The sequence below is a fragment of the Manacus vitellinus genome, unplaced genomic scaffold (genome assembly GCF_001715985.3).
Source record: "Manacus vitellinus isolate BGI_N305 unplaced genomic scaffold, ASM171598v3 scaffold_88_pilon, whole genome shotgun sequence".
Classification (NCBI taxonomy): Eukaryota; Metazoa; Chordata; class Aves; order Passeriformes; family Pipridae; genus Manacus; species Manacus vitellinus.
In genome coordinates this window covers 728,743-745,285 of record NW_021940861.1, presented here as the reverse complement: position 1 = coordinate 745,285, position 16,543 = coordinate 728,743, and the positions used below count along the sequence as shown (strand labels likewise).

Genomic DNA, 16,543 nt, shown 5'->3' with positions numbered 1-16,543 from the left:
TTTGTAGTGAAAAATGAGAGCAGCACGATCCACCTGTAACTACTGTCAAGAGGTTTTGTGTAAAGCCGTGGAATTATCTTCCCATCTGCCCAAGCACCCAAGCCCCTGTAAGCAGGTGATTAATTCAGAACTAATACCAGTATGTCCAGCCTAGATTCCACCGTGTGGAGAAGAAACTGGGTAAAAACCGCCATGGCATTACCTTGAGTGTCAGCAGGACATTTCCTCAGGTCTGTAACAGTGAAAGCAGAGAGGGATGCTCTCCGTGCTCAGTCCCATGCCTGCAAGTGGCACAGGTGGTGCAGAGTCCAGCCAGAGCTGTCTACAGACCCCCGTTCGTGTACCCAGCTCCCATCCACAGCTTGGTGAACAATGCACACCTTCACATCTTAAACCAGGACCTTGTATGGCTATTTTGCCATGCGCAAGCATTCTTGTTTTTCTCCTGCTTCTGTTTTCATTGCACTCTTTGCACTGGTTTTCTGTTATTAATGTCCCTCAGTCACACTGGTAATAGCTAGGCTTCTTCCCTGCAGATGTATTTTTCTCCCCTCCCCAGGGGTTTGTGGGCATGGCAAGGGGGGGAGCAGAGCAGTGAGAAGTACAGTTTTCATAAATCAGGAGGCTGAATGAGCTTTTCCCAAGGTAAAGGTGATGACTGTTGCTGTATCATATAAAATAGATATTTTAGACCATGATATGTAGGGGTTTGTTTCATAGGCCAGAGTTCTCTTCAGGAATGAATCTTCCTGTTGTATATAAAGCCCATCTAACTTCTGAGAAAAGAGGGCTTTTTTAAAAAATGCATTTCATCATATAATATTTACATTTGCTTTATATTGTTGTAGACTTACTATTTGGCAGCTGAGACTTTTGAATAGTTCTGTTTCTCTTCTTTTTGTGAAAGCTAAAGATATCCTCTCAGGTTTGGAAGAGCCAGGCACTGACCTATTGTCTCTATTTGCCAAGTCCGTGTAATTCCTTGTACAGGATATTTTCAGAAATGAATGTCTCAGGTGTCAGTAAAGTTGTTTTAAAAGGAAGAAGGGGAAAAAAAAAAAAAGAAAAAAGAAGTGGCTGGAGCCCAGCACCCAGTGCTACAGATACATGAAGCTCAGCAGAGGGGTGAGCAGCCCTTTGGTGAGAAACCTCTGGGCAGCTACAAGGCGATGAGTAACCCCTGCCATGGCCATGCCTTGGCAGCCAGAAGCTATGAGTCAGCCCCCCCTTCCAAATTAAAAGGGGGAGGTTGGTTTAAGTGTCCTTAGGCTTTAAAAATAATAATACATGTGGAGTTTTCTTTTTTGTTCGCCTTTCTGATGTTTGTACCCTTGTCTCTACATTCTGCTCATGTTTTCCCATTTCTCTCAAAGTTACATCTATTTTGTTTAACTGAAAGCTGAGGTTCTCATCTAATCATTTCACTCCAGGAGCTGGAGCTTAACAAACAATAAATATCACAAGCCTGGCAAGGAGCTCTGAAAGCTTGTGCTGGTGATTGCTGCAATAACAAACTTGGATGTTTACACAGTGTAGAAAATAGATGCAGTGAAAAAACAAGCTTCAGTTTCAAGATATAAATCTTCCCTATTGTGAGAAATAGCTTCAGAGACCTGTTTGTTTTAATTAATAGTTGCAGAATGGTGAATAATTGGGATAAAATAACCAGCTCAAACCTTCACCTAAATCATAGAAGAAAAAACTAAAAAACAAAACCAGACATTACAAACTTCTTTTAGGATATGAAATTTCCATCTAGCTTGTGGCTAAACAGTTTCAAGTAAGAACTTATAGCTAGACTCCTGAACTCAGTTTTAAGGAAATGTCCTGATTTTAAATCAGACTGTTCATTTAAGATCCTCTATACAGATTTAGGAAACCTAACTTAAGGTTTTATTCTGAAAAAATGTACCTTGGCCTCTTTCATAAATGTATTGTTCTATTCAAAGAGAGAGAGAGATGTATGCATCTCTAAAATTTCTGGCATCAGGCTTGACTTGGCAGTGAAAAGAATATGTGAGGAGGTTTATGAAAAATAAATCTTTGCATTCCTCTAGCACCTTTCACCTGGGTATCTCAAAGCAGTTTACTCCGAGGAAGAATTATCCATATAGGGATGTATTTTTAGCTCTGCTCAACTCTAGAGGAAACTGTAGCAGAGAATAGTGTGGTGTCCTAGCAGTAGTTGTCCTAGTGCCTACAATGGGCTTTCTGACCTGACCCAAGCTAAGGAGTGCAGTCCATCTGCTCCTCTGTCCTCCCTTCCACTGTCCCCATCACCTTCCTCCTGCTCCCACCGTCACTGCCGAAATCCAGCCTGGAAGCCCTATGGGCTGCTGACCCTGCTGCTACCCCCCAACACTTTCATTTCCCCACAAATTTCTTGCACCCCATCTCCCTAGGCATTTTGAGAAATGCAGTCCTGGCCCCAAAGATTTTACAGGGTAGACACAATTTTATGTGTGGATGAGAGAGACGCAAAGAAAAGCATTGTCTTGCCAAGACCCCCTTATCACTCTGCTTGTGTGTTTTATGTCTTTCCCTCATTCTTTATCATTTTGTTTGTTTAGATTATATACTCTTCAGGCTGGGGATCCTGCCTCCTTCTTCTGCCTTTACAACACCTACCACAGTGCGGCCCTGAAGCTGGTTGGAGCCCTGCGCTGCTACCACAGTACAAACAATAATAAATAAAACCAGGACTGTGAAGAGATTATAATTAGAGCTGTGCAAAACTCAGCAGTTTTGGTTTGCATCGGTTTCTGCCTGCTGAGTCTACACTGTGTTTTGAATTTGTATGCAAAAAACCCAAAGCAAAACTCCTGAAGTGCCAAGTGTGGCTGGGTCTAGGTTCAAAATCATGCACAAACCATGGTGTTTTTAATGGTTCCTCCTTGAAATTTTTAAATCTGTCAAGGCTCATCCCAGGTTTACTGAAAGGTTCTTGAACCTTTGCAGAATTTGGGGGCCAGCAACATTTTTGGTTTCATTGTAAAACTCTCAGCTCTGCTTAACATACTAATTGCCACACCATGCTGCCCTGTGGCTAACAGGAGTATTTAATCTCCTGCTGCCGGTGAAGACCCACTCATGAGCACCACGTCTGGCTTTCAAACAGTATTTCAGATTGCCACATTTGGTGATGCCCAACTGATGTGGTAAACAGAGCCATCTCTGAAATCCTGTACTGGGGCATTTGCTCCTACCCAGGGTATTGCACTGACCCCACCTTCTGCTGAGTAATCCCTTGCCTTGCTTGCCCAAGTGCCCGGGGAAGGCCCTTGGAAGGGAAGTGATGGGCAGGGGCTGGAAGAGCATTTTGGCTGGCAGCACAGATGTGCAAGCCTTCACTATTACCCCCTGGTGCACATGGTCCTGCTCCCCTCAAGCCCAAAATAACAATTATGCCTGTGCAAGGATGATAATTGGGGCAACACCATGCACTAGGGCCAAAATCAGAGAGGAAGAATAGCAGTCCCCAGACTGTGGGAAGCCTTTCATCCAGGGTAGGTGTACATGGGGGCTGCACCTGGGGCTACCAGCATATAGAGAGCTTTGTAAATAGCTGGTTGCCCATAAATACATCAGACAAAAGTATTTTGAATCAAGCCACTTCCACTCTGTGCCTGTGATAAAGAGCAGCAGGCAGCCAGTGCAAAGCTCTAGCCAGTAGAGAGGAAATGCAGACCCCTCATCACCAGGAGAGGAGGGGAACACCAAATTGAACTTGCTCATTCTAGTGCTATGGCCTGGTGCTCCTACCAGGGCATCCAACAACTTAGGAAGTAGAGACCTCCTGTCTCCTGGTTTGCAGGTCTCCCAGACTTCTCACCAGCGAGCAAGGCTGGCTCCCGAGGCTCCCACACTGTCTGGCAAGACCACGTGTGCTTTTGGCATATGCTGAGTCACAAGTGTTTGAACTAGAGCTGGCAGAAGCCTTAACATCAAAATGTGTCTTCCCTGGCAAAATTTGCAGGATATGCTGTGTTTCAAGAAATCATATAGATTTTGATGAACTTTTCAGGAATAATAAGTAAAAACAAGTGAAGTTGTGTGCCTTGCCATGGACATTTCAGCTGATTATACCAGAGGCAAGGAAAAGAAGGGTGAGGAACCCCATTTTTTTGTGGGGTGCACAGTGCCTCAGCTGGAGCCCAGCGTTAGACCCTCTACATTTAGGGCTTTTGCTTTTTCCCCTCTGTTCCTGTGTTACCTGCAAGCAGTAAAAGAGTAATTTAAGCATAGAGGAGGGGGCATCCATGGCCCTGGGATCCAGACTGGAGGCAGCATGAGTAGTCCTTGCTGTGCTGCACAGCTGTCCTGGGCTTTTTCCTGAATCCAACCAAGGCTGGACTGCAGAGCTCTGTAGAACAGGGAGGGCAGGAGGGTGCAGCCACCCTTTCAGCAGCAGCAGGGCTTAAGCATATTTTTCATACCGGTTTCAGGGCTGGGCATGCAGTGAAGGAAGACAAACACAGTGGCCAGACAGCCAAAAACAGAGTCTCAATGTCATGGATTCATGGTGATGGTCGGTTTTGGTTTATGCTACTGGTGCAGAAAGACAAGCACCCAGTCACAGCTGGCATTTTTAATATGCATCAAAACACAGAAATGAAAGCTTTCTGAAGTAATTAATTATCAAAAAAAAAGAAATCTTATTTTCCTTCACACTGATTACTAGTTCCATATGGGGTTAAACAAGCCTGCTCTGAAGGGACAAGAAACACTGCAGAACAACAAATAACCCAGGCATTTTTAAATATGGCTTAGACATATAGATTATATTGAGTCAGTAAATCAGACTTGATGGTCTTTTCCCACCTTGATGGTTCTATGATTCTATTATACGTAGATGTGATGCTAAGCAATTAAATCTGTGGGGTTCTCAGTAGTCCCAACTGGTACCTACTTTATTAATGAATTTTAGTTTATTCCTATTTTATTAATGATTTCTATCCTATTGACTTGAAAAATATATGCTTTCCCTCAAGGCAGAAAGTTGCATAAAGATCTCCATGGCTTCCTGGTTCTACCTCTAGAACCTCAACAAAGCCAGTACCCAAAACCTTAATTAAGCTGCAACACTAGTTCAAATTATTTTACTAAATGCTGGGACAGTGAAATCTCACCAGGCCATTCTCATATCCCTACACCTCCATGTTCATGTTAATACATGTCCCTTTTTATTGCTGTACTTCTTCTCTGCAATGATATCTGAAAAAGAAGAAACATAGTAGAGAAAAATTATATATATATATATATTAAAAAAAAAAAATCCTTCTCCCCAGCAGTATTCCCTGCAGTATAAGGCTAAAGAGCTGTAAAAGAGATAGTAGGCATACCTGACTTTTTTTTCCCCCTTAATTAAAAGTGCAGTGCCTTGCAACAGAAAACTGAAGCAGGTTTCTGCTGACTTAGTATTTGCCTCACGAGGAAGAAATCTATCTGGCAATTGTGGCTTTGCATCTCCCGCCCTGTCTCCTGTTGTTTGTATAAGACACCGGTACTTCTGCCACAGGCTGCTTCTTACAGCTGTCCTGTCAATGCCAGCTTTCATAGGTAATCCATCTAGCTCAGCAGAGTTCAAATAAGACACCTCCCTTTCTTTACTTTAATTAATGCTTTACTTCAGTCTCTCCCTGAGGATGCAGCCATGCTGATTTTTCAGAATTCTTGGTTACTTTTCAAGCACAAAAGAAATGGAAAATATCCACTGTTGAGATTCTGGATTTGGAATATCTGCTTTGCTCAGTCTTCTGTTCTCAATCAGCGTTTTAAATGCCCATGGACATCTCTTTAGCTACAGAACATATTATGCAATAAATTGACTAGCTTGGGAAGGAGAAAAAGACAAATCCAGTCAAATTCATTCTTCTTGCAATCTCTTCTGATGTTCTGCACACACAGTACTGCAGCTATAGCCATTTTATGCACTGATTTATGCTGTCACACCCAACTTATTGCTCAGACCCTTTCAGGTACTGAGCAATCTCAGCTCAAGTCATGAACTGTTTCTTGCAGCATAGTTGTTTTTCCTGCACTGTTTGTGCCTGTGGCTTTTGCTGATCTAGGACCGAATGCTGTGGCTTGGTAAGACTGAACAGACAGACAGACACCCTCCACATCAGGTCACTGTGACCGCAAAACTGGACAGGGCAGTCCAGAGTTCACCCATCCACCATGACTTTTTGAACAATTCATTAAAAATTTGCATGTGGCAGTGCTGTTAATCAGGCCTGGTGTACACAAGCAAGCTAATAAAATCCATCAAATGACAGATAAGCCAGACAAGGCTAAAACCAAATGGTTCAGCAAAGCATGGTTGAGTCAGTAAGAATCAAGAACTGCTACACCTTCAATCAGCACTGTCTGATAATATTTTACTTGCTTTGGGTTTCTGTGTTTTAATGGGGAAACAATGGTGTTTTGTAATCCTTGCTATTTAAATACCTAACACCACATTTTGCTTCTGTAGCTTCTTCCTCAAACTGCCTCGTGTGCAGTTATGCAAGTCTTGCGGCATCATTCAAAGGGTGTGAGAGTTTCAGTGAACATTTTATATAAAGGTGACCCTAGAGACTTGTCCCATGCCAAGCAGAGAAGAAAATAAGGGCAGAGGTTTTCATTCACCCTGTCTAGCAGCTCATAGTTCAAAGGCACAGCTTTCTCTTTCCAAGACCCTTGTGAGTTAGGTTCTATCAAGCTTCCTTCCTCTCTTTCAGTGAAACAGGGCACATCAAATGAGGGCACAGGTTCCCTTGGAACAATGACAGGCATGTTGTAGGCTTGGTTTTTCTGACATCAGCACAAATCTGCACACAGAACATCTCTTAATTTTGCTACAGGGTTTGGCTAAAATGCTATGACGATTCTTTCACAGAGTTGAAAATACAGGCCCAGAGAGTGGCCTCCCAGTGACACTTCTGATCTCTAGTCAATCATGCTTTTGCTTCCTGATTACTTTTTTCTTCCTGGCATGACCACCATGCCACACTTCCAGCCTCATTCTGACATGTCCTGTCAATCCTCAAAGAGCCAACAATAGGCAAGGGAAAGGCAAAGGACCACCACCATCTTCTCTCCCCTGTCCTCTTCCAACAGTGACTGATCTTCTTTTTCCAATACAACTTCCTTCCTTTCTGCAGCCAGCATTTCAGTCCCCATACAGGATACTCTTACCCATACTCTTATCTTTTGTAGGTCTGTGTCTTCTGTTTTGTACCAAGTTTCAAACCTATCCAGTTTCAAGTGTTTTCATGTCAGAAAGATAAGAAATGGCAGATTATTTGACCCAAGTGGTTAACAAATATCGATGAGGCTTATCCAGGAAGTGACTTGTTGTCAATGCAAGAAGGCTGTGCTGGGGTGTAGACTGGACCTTGGGTTTATGAGGTACTGGTTGAGTCCTACAAGAACTGCCTGGAACTTTTCTAGTACCTACATGTCTTGCTATCTAGATCGCCATCACCATAATGCCTGTGCTCCTCCCAATAACAACACTCCCTCTTTCCCTCTCTCTTTGCCTTTCTTGCCAACCTATAAGTAGAGATGGACTGATAATTTGAAGTGAGGCTTTGTGTGTGTGTGTGTGCAAGTGTCAATGGAGGGCAGTTGTGTATCAACACCTGTGATAAAGCCTATGAATGCTACCTCCTCATACACAACCCATCAGCTGTGCTAAGTAGATGCTACCTGAACTAGACGTCAGGTCAGTAGGGCTGGGTTAAGGGAATTCTCCCACTGATTTCAGTATCAGTATCCGTGCAACTAAGCTGAAAAGAAACAAGCAGCTCCCGCACAGTCCAGCATGTCCTTCCCCTCACAGAAACTGGTGAACCCTATCTAGCCACAAGGCTGGTGTGGTTTAGATGTTGTTCTTACAGAGGGGATTTAATTGAGCTTTAAAAAGCCAAAGTAAAGGTAAAATAACCAGAGCATAGAAGACTTGACACCATCTCTTCAAAGGGTTAGGTGAGGTGCAAACATCAAGTTCATCACACCCATCTAAACTGCTGAGTTAATGCACCCATCTAGTGAAAGGCTAAGGTCACTTCTTTCTCAGTGCTCTTTTGGCACTATTTAAATATTCCATGCTGCTTTTTCTTTTTATTTTTTCTCTCTGTCCAGTATTGTTTAGAGATTTAAAAATTAAATTAATCAGCATCTTGGAGCGTAAGTTCCAAGGTCGCTTTATTGTGAAATTACAGTGTGACTCACAGAGGCTACAGATCCACCTTTGAGGCTGGACTGGCTTCGTTATTTTTGTCTGTTGTTTCTTTCCACGCTGGCTTTGCAGCAGGACTTGTAGGCACACAATGAAATGAGCTGAGAAATGGCAGTGCGTCATCCCGGGTGTGGCTGAAGAGAGATGTCGCAAAGAGAGATGGCAAGATTACAGGGTGGATCTGAGCAGGATCTGGAGGAGGGTGAAGAACAAAACATCCTGCAACAATAAAAATAACCATTTATGTATGTAAATAGGAGACAGAGAGTTCTGCAAAGTCTAATTTACCTACTGGGGAAAAATCAGGGAAAAAAAACCCAAAAACGTTTCAAAGCACTGACTGCAGACACAAAGACTGACAGGTGCATATACAGATAGCTAAAATGAGACAAACTCTCACAATGGTTCCAACACAGCCGGCAGCTGAGTGCTGTTGCAGAATGGCAGCTGTGGGAAGTTACTGTTGTGTCTACTCAAAGAGTGGCATCACTTGAATTTCTTTAGCCAGAAACAAGTACTTCTGTGAGCAGTAGAAATTATGCTGCCTGGTTTCCTGTGACTCTGCATTTTGTGGTTGATTATCCAAGGCTAATAAGGGGTAAGAGCTGAATAAAGCTTTTCCTGTGGTCAGGGCATCCTGTGTGGATTCTCCAGGGTCTAATAATACAGTTCACCTTCCTCTTCTGCCCTTTCTTCAATAAGGCACTAATTTGGATGTCTGTCTTCTGCACAACTGCCAGACCTTCTGAAATCTGTCTGAACTTTTTATCTTTAAGGATTCTCTGGCAAATGTCTGAAGTTGGCCAGCTTACTTCAAAGCTGCTGTGGCAACGTACACACAGATATATCATCAGCTAAACCTCATTTGTTTAGGAAGCGAGGGTTCATTTTTTAAAAATAAATCACACCTTCCCCAAAGCAGTAACACATAATCTGCATGCTGACCAGGCCTGCTTTAGAAACCCAGGGCTCAGTTCTTGATAGTTGCTTAGTAATTAAGCAAACGGCGTCTTACACCAGAAGCAGCAACCACAGACACAGGTCTTTCTGTGGGGGTTCATCAGTGCAACTGTGGCATGGGAAATATAAAAATATAATGCTCACTGAAAGGGTACCAATGGGAAATACCCCAGGAACAAAGTGAAGAGGGATAGACCTTTGTGTTTTCATTTAAACAGGAAAGGTAGATGGAAACCAAAATAAATGAAGCTATACTTAAAATCAAGATTACTATATTCTAGGCCAACAAAGGTTGTAACACCTGACCTAAGAATGGGTGGGGATGTTTGGGATAAAGGAAGGGAGGCCTGGAAAATTGTGGAGTTATCTAGATAAGTTTCATGGAATGAAAATAAACAACCGATATCTGCCAAGGGGTACATGGAATAAGTCAAACGACAGTCTAGTGGTTTATATATTTTTTGGTGTTCATGAAGAATTGGGTCTGCCAGAACAACAGGCTATCGTGGAAGTGGGCTTTATTTAGCTTCTACTCATGTCCCTGTTTACCTGACCTTTGAGGTTACTGGCAGAAGCTCCCACGGACTGAAGCTGGTCTTTCTGTGCTGTTTGCACCCTCAGCAGAACAAAATGAGGAGCTGCTCAGCTCAGTGCTGGGGCAGGCAGGCAGTGCTGGCAGTTGGCTCTGAGACATTGACGTACCACAGTGAGATGTTTCCCTGTGTACTTGCCACCTGGCAATGTTGCTTTGGGAATACAGCATCATTTTAGAATTGCGGCCAATTCCAAATCTGTTACAACTCATCCCAAAAACAGTCAGTTAATGGGAGCCTGTTCATCAAAGCCCTCTTGTTGTTTAAGAGACACAAGCTGCTAGTTCTCTGCTAATATGAATGTGAAAGTAATTTCAGGAAGAATATCATGATAGATGACAATTATTACTCCTCAGAGACTTGAAAAATAGTGGTGTAGATGTATTTCTGAGCATATGTGTTTAGGAGTACTTTAGGTGACTCCAAAAGCTTATCCTAAAGGTATAGTCCTGCAAACTGTTGACCATTCTGGCTTCACTCCAGCAAAGCACTTAAATATTTGGTGAACTCAGCAAGACTCTTCACATGCTTCAAGCTAACACATCCATAAGCACATTGTTGGACCAGGCTCAGAGGCCGCACTAGAGCCACACCTTTCACAAGAGAAATCTCCCTGAGCTAGTTGCAGTTTTTGTGGCTGGTGTGGCCATTTGCTTCCTCACAGACAACTACCAACAGGCTTTATCAACACTGGTATTGTCTGGCCTTGCTGAAGGGGAAAAAAAAGTTTCAGTGGATTCAGCATTTCACTTCAGTGAAATTTCTCTAACAGGACAAGCAAGGTGAGAGGGAGGTAGTTTTGCATGCAATGCTGTGGAGAAAAGATTTCTCTTCCTAAAATCAGCAGTCTCTGGACAGCAATAAATCTACATGATAAAAAATAAAGCTATTCCTAAAATAAACAATTTAGGCTTCGAACCATACAATAGGCAATTAGTTTGAATAATTGGGTGTAACCCTAGGCAGAGAGAAGCTACAAGACCAGATGTTCATACAAAGCTAAACATAGGCTTTACAGGATCTAATCAAATCAGTCCACCATCTGGGATGAGAAGAAAAATCATCTGACAGACCTGGTCAATATGAGGAAATGGCACAAATTTCTGGATAACGAGCTTAAGCAAAATCAATATATCACATGAGTCAGAAATGGAAGCATCCATAAAATGGATTGCACTAGTTCAACTAAATCACATCTGATTTTGCTAAATTAATACCATTTTCTCCTACAAACTAGACCTTAGGTGACCTATCACAAATAACAAGCTGGGAATACTCAGAAACAAGTACATGCAGGTAGAATAGCTCATGGCAGACTAAGGTTCATATACACTCTTCTATCCATACAAAATAAATCTTCCCCATCAAATGATTCTTTTCCAGGCAGTTGGTGTTAAAGCCCTGCAATCGGTTGTTTATAAGTCAGAACTGTAGTGAGTGGATCCTGCTTCATTAGAGCTACCTAGGGAGCCAGGACCTGCAGCAAAGGCTGGAAACAGAAGAAATGGTCTGCATGGTGGCAAATCCCAGAGCTCAGCATTGGGTCACTGCTACAGAAGGAGTGTTCAGTGGGGCTGAGCTGAGCACTCTGGTGGTTTGGAAACCCTGGGCTGGGATACTGTGTTTGCATGGTCACAGTAGCTCTGGCCCCAAATGTGGTTGACTTTGTGTTGTCAGCTGGAAAATACCACAACACCATGCAGAGACCCTGGGAATGTCCTTCTTCACCTCCTGTGTTCCACTGGGCTTTGATGGTTCTTGGTTGTCCATGCTTAGGTTCACAGTTTAGTGTGGGATGAGGGCTGCATGTCAAGGAGAGGAAACCTGGATGTCTTGTGGGGCTTCCAGAACCAAAACACCCATTGTACAGTGGTTCCAATAGCAGGGGATGGGGCTCAACCATGCAGTGTCTCTTCCACCCTCTGCTCCTGCTATGACACCTTGGGCTGTCCCGTGGGCACAGCTTCATAGCTTTCTGCACTTGAGTGAGGCAAACAGGAAGCTAAAGTCAATCCAGCTTAACCAAAAGCAGAACCTGCTGTTGCTCCATGACATTTTGATTAGTAACACAAATTGAGCTGTCTTCTCTCCCTCCTCCATTTCGTGCTGCATCCCTGGTACCAGCAGCCCAGACATGTAGCAGACAACTGCACGAAGGCTGTACAGCTCAGCCGTGTTGATCAGCCCATGCAGGACTGCTCCAGGGAGGGAGAGAGCAGAGCCTTAAGGAGGTGACAGCAACTTTATTTGATTTATGGGGTATAGCTTTTGATGCAAAGCTTCACTGACTTAGCAACATTTGAGCATGTTTGTGGGTTCACAGTGCTCCAGCAGACCATCTTCCCCTTCTGATACTCCTCTGGAAATAGTTCATGTCAGTGTGTTGTGCACATAATTGATACTGGCTTTCCCAGCCTCCAGAAATCATAATAAAAAGATAGACAAAACCTGGGGGGAGGGATTTTTCTGGCCTAAAGTGAGAGGATTTGGGAAAGACCATGTGACTGCTCCAACCGAGTTTTCCACACATGCATTTTGTTTATGGTCTCTGTGTGCAAAACATGTCAGAAAAAAAAGCTCTCAGGGAAGTTAGGAATCTGTCCAGCATGTGGCAAATCCCCAGCATGACCCAACCCTCCTCCTCCATACTGCTGCCATTCCTAGGATCCTTCTACACAAGGCATTTCTGCAGCAGGAGAAAACCAAGGTAAAAAGAAGTATTTAAGGAACACCTGCTTTCACAAATAGAGGCTCTAAAGGATCCTCAAACAGCACATAGGTGTTGAAAGCCAACCTGGTCCTCAAGGTGAAGGGCAGGGACACCTCGTGTCTCATGGGTTGAGTGACTTCATGGCTTACTGTGACTCGCTAGAGCTGGTTGCAGGGCATTCTCTTTGTCTAACAGTCCTGCATGTCACCATGGAGTGCAGCACACTTTCCCAGAGGGACGGAGGGCGTGCCAGGGTGGTGAGGCGATGTCAGAACAAATGCACATTTCAACACTCCTTCAGCTCACCTCACAGTCCCAATAACAGCAGTGTAATACTTTAAACTGCTTTTGCAAGTCTCCTTTCTACAGAGCAGTTGAAAGGATATAAAAGCATTTTAACAATTTTATAGATCATCTCCAGAGCACTATTGTGGTGTGGGAGAACAGAAGTTTTGTTGCCGTTTGCCCATGGACAGCTGCCAAACTCACCTGTCTCCACTGAGCCTTCTAGGGCCATATCACATCTCTCTGGAAACTCTGCAGCAATCTCTGGATGGCTTCTCACTTTACTCATCTTAAAAACATGTTGCTCAAATTAACCCTTTGTCAGCACACTTTCCTGGGTGTGTTACTCCAAACAGGCAACTCCTTCTGTTTGGGCTTAAGGAAAGTAATAGCTGATAAATGGGTTTTGGAGAAACCAGGACCCTCCTATGAAAAAAACTTCACCCATGTGAAAGTGATTCTAACCCCCTGCAAGTCATGTCCTAATCACAGTTAAGCAGCCTCCAAATTTGACCCTTTTTTAATACTCTCTTGTTTAACAAGGTGCTTAAGAATTTGTCCTTCTGACTAAAGTTTTACTAGTCTAGTTGCATGTTTGCAAGTAAGGTATACTTTAGAACATCTGAAGCCAGAAAGTGGTGGCTTGAGCCTGTGTATAAAATACAAAGCAAATTAGAAGAGATCTGCCACTGATCACATTTTCTTATGGCTCACTTAATTTTGCAGAGTCGTACTTCTAATCTCAAAAATTATCATTAAAACCCTCACATGTGTATGGTTGACAGAGAAGAACTCAGAAGCTTTATTTGTTGACGTACAGGAAATATTTGCCTATCCTCATGTGGAAGGTGTGACAGAAGTGTAGTGTAATCTACTCCCTTATGTATGAATTTCTCATTTTCCATCCCTACAAACGAATATTTACATTCTCCACCCTCCTCTTCTCCTGGAAAGAAAAGTGCATAAAATTATTCCCCATCACATTCTTTCACTGACTTGGCAAAATACAGAGATATACAGAAAGTTTAAATGATATGGAATATGCAGGCATAGCTTATCTAAGATCAAGCCTGCAGATCAAAATCAACAAAGCATCACAAAAGAAAGCCCCAAAGATCTTTTGTCTACCTGATCCCATTTCCCTGCCTACACCTCTTTTTACCCTATTGCAAAATATTAGTTCTACTTTAGTTTCTGCTCTGCAGCAACATTTCTGCTTAAGAAAGATTCTGTTGAGTCATTACCAGCATCAGCCAAACAGGCTTTTCAAGAATGGAGGGGAAAATAAAGGCTGTGGTTTTTAAATTAATTCCGTGCTGCTTAACTCTTAAACCACTAGTGACTTCCAGACTTCCAACCAAGTTAATGCTGAGCAGAATATGTAGCTGTTGTATGAATATGTAGCCCGAGATGAGAGCACTGTCAGTGCTTCTGGGGGTGATCAACTGCTCAGGCAGTGCCAGCCACACACCTGAAAACACTGGGGCAGAAACCGTAGGAAAGGTCTGTGCTGTCTAACCCATGTCCTAAATACTCCCCTCTTGCTGCTTGAAAGCACTGCCTCACACCACACCCACACCAAATCAGAGGCAGGGAATGGGGCTTTTCTACTAGAAGACAGCAGTCATAAAAGTAAAAATGGAAAAGAGACCAGCACATCTCTCCCTCTGTGATGTAGGAGGCACACTCCAGTCCTCCTTCCCCCAGCAGGTTATATATAGGAGAGGATAGCAGTTGCCAAAAAGATAGAACCTGAGTAAGTTCCTGGTACCCTGAGGTTTGAGAGGCCCTCAGGGGAGCTGACACTTGGAGTGAGAAAAGACAGAGGAGGCAAAAGCGGATAAGGTGATTTTCTTTGCCTTGGTTTTTGAAGCAATCTCAGCCTGCTAAGCTTTCAGTTCCTGCTGCCAATGGCTATTTCCAAAGTTATCTTTGAATGGAAAAAGGCTGGAATCCTTCTCTCTCTCATTCTCTCTCGCTCGCTTTTTAATGAAAGCTCAGTTTAGATCTGATATCGCTCTAAAAGGTTTGCTATCAAAGTTTATTAGACCCACTGGGACAGATCACAGTTTGCAGAGGCTCATAGTTTCATGGCAGATAACTGTAAAGTGAACAATTCAATGTTCTTCAAAATGCTCATTTTTCTAGGGCTCATCTATAACACAAAGCTGCACTGTATTCCAGCATCATTAGAAGCGATCCCAGTTGATTATATGATGCTGGCCACAGTTTTGTCTTTGGAGCAAAGTAAAACAGCCAGCAGCCCCCAGCCTGTCCCACTGGGTGATGCTAAGGCAAGTGGGATCCCATTTGCAGTGAAGGCAAGCCCTACCAGCCCTACCAGCAAAACAGGATAACGCCTGCTGTGTGCTCCTAGAAAAGGTCAGAACTTTAAAAAAGCAGTAGGAAGTATGAGAGCAGTGTCCCTTTAAAAATCCAGACTTGCCTTTCCCTGCTTAATAATAATAACAGCTAGGAAAGACTCCTCTACCTAGGGACTATGCCTGAGAAATTTCAGCTGGAAGGCAAAGAAATGAGAGGAGGGATTAGCACCTCAAGCTTCCTATAGAACGGTTGTTCCTTTTTTTTTCTTTTTTAATAAAGTCATTGGTATTATTATGTGGTTTTTAGTAGACTATCCTCCTCAAAATGCATGGGAACAAACACCATATCTGGTAGGATCTCTGACTGTAACATGTAACACAGAGGCACCTATTTATGGTGTGAAGGGAGGGGAGCTGTTTCATTTCCCAAGACAGTAATGGAAAGCATGATGTCCTACAACTAAGGGTGGTGAAGACTGAGAGAGGTACTGGGAAAAAACATTCACAGTAAACTGAAGCGTGAAAGAGAGTTTCAGGGCAGATATTTGCATGATGCATCATCAACAACCCTGGGAAAAGGCTGAGACAAAATGGTTGATTTAAGCGATCCAGTCCTTGAGCCAGCAACGCCCTGTCCTTCTGCTGCCACTTCACATGGCTTTACACCTTTCCCTGTGACTTCATAGTGTCATTTGGTCTAGAGCAGGAAGCTAAACTAAACTCAGAGGAGCTGCTGGTACTCAGATGCCCATGCTCCCTGCCAGGCTTTATCCATCCAGAGCTTTTGGCCTATGAATGTCTCTCACCAGAAGCATGTGCAACGATTTGATAGCTCATCTGCTTTCTGATTCCTTAACAGGTCATGCAGATGGACCAGAAGCTAGATGACATCCTGAACACACTCCAGGCTCAGCTGGGGGATCAGCCACAGGCACAGATGCCAGGGCCAGCAACCCCACCTGTCAGACATCTACAGACAACCTCAGATTCCCCCCCAGTAAACCGGAAAATTTGAAAGCTGGTGCAGAGCCACATGTCACCCTCTCATTCTTTTACATCCAGTTATTTTTAAGTCTTGGTGTCTTTGGCTATGTCATCAGTGAAATGAAATATTCTGCTGTAGTAGATTAAATTAAAAAACAAAACAAAAAAAAACCAAACCAAAAAAAAAAAAAAAAAAGGCAAAGAAACAGCAAGAAGCCAGTCACAACCTTAGGAGAGCATGAAGTTTTGCACCTGTTTTATTAGCCATCGTTAGCTAACCTCTGCCAGCCCACAGCAGTCCCGTCCAGATAGGCTAAGCACACAAGCACGGGGCACTGCTGTCGGGGCACTGCTGTCGAGGTAGGCATCCCAGAGAGGGTTAGGATGACCCATTTGTGGGCATGGAAGGGGAAAAGAACTGTTCTTTTGGCATTTAATCACTAAGTTTAATGCTCACAGCATG

General features: G+C 43.4%; 1 protein-coding gene across 1 annotated transcript in view; it reads left to right on the top strand.

Annotated features, from left to right (window-relative positions):
• LOC103760656 (potassium voltage-gated channel subfamily KQT member 1-like) overlaps positions 1 to 16,111 on the top strand; it is a 472,219-nt gene extending 456,108 nt beyond the window's left edge. Inside the window, exon 16 of the mRNA XM_029965019.1 lies at positions 15,956 to 16,111. Within this exon, the coding sequence (XP_029820879.1) occupies positions 15,956 to 16,111 (156 nt within the window). The remainder of the gene's footprint in view (positions 1 to 15,955) is intronic.
• Positions 16,112 to 16,543: the final 432 nt, after the last annotated feature.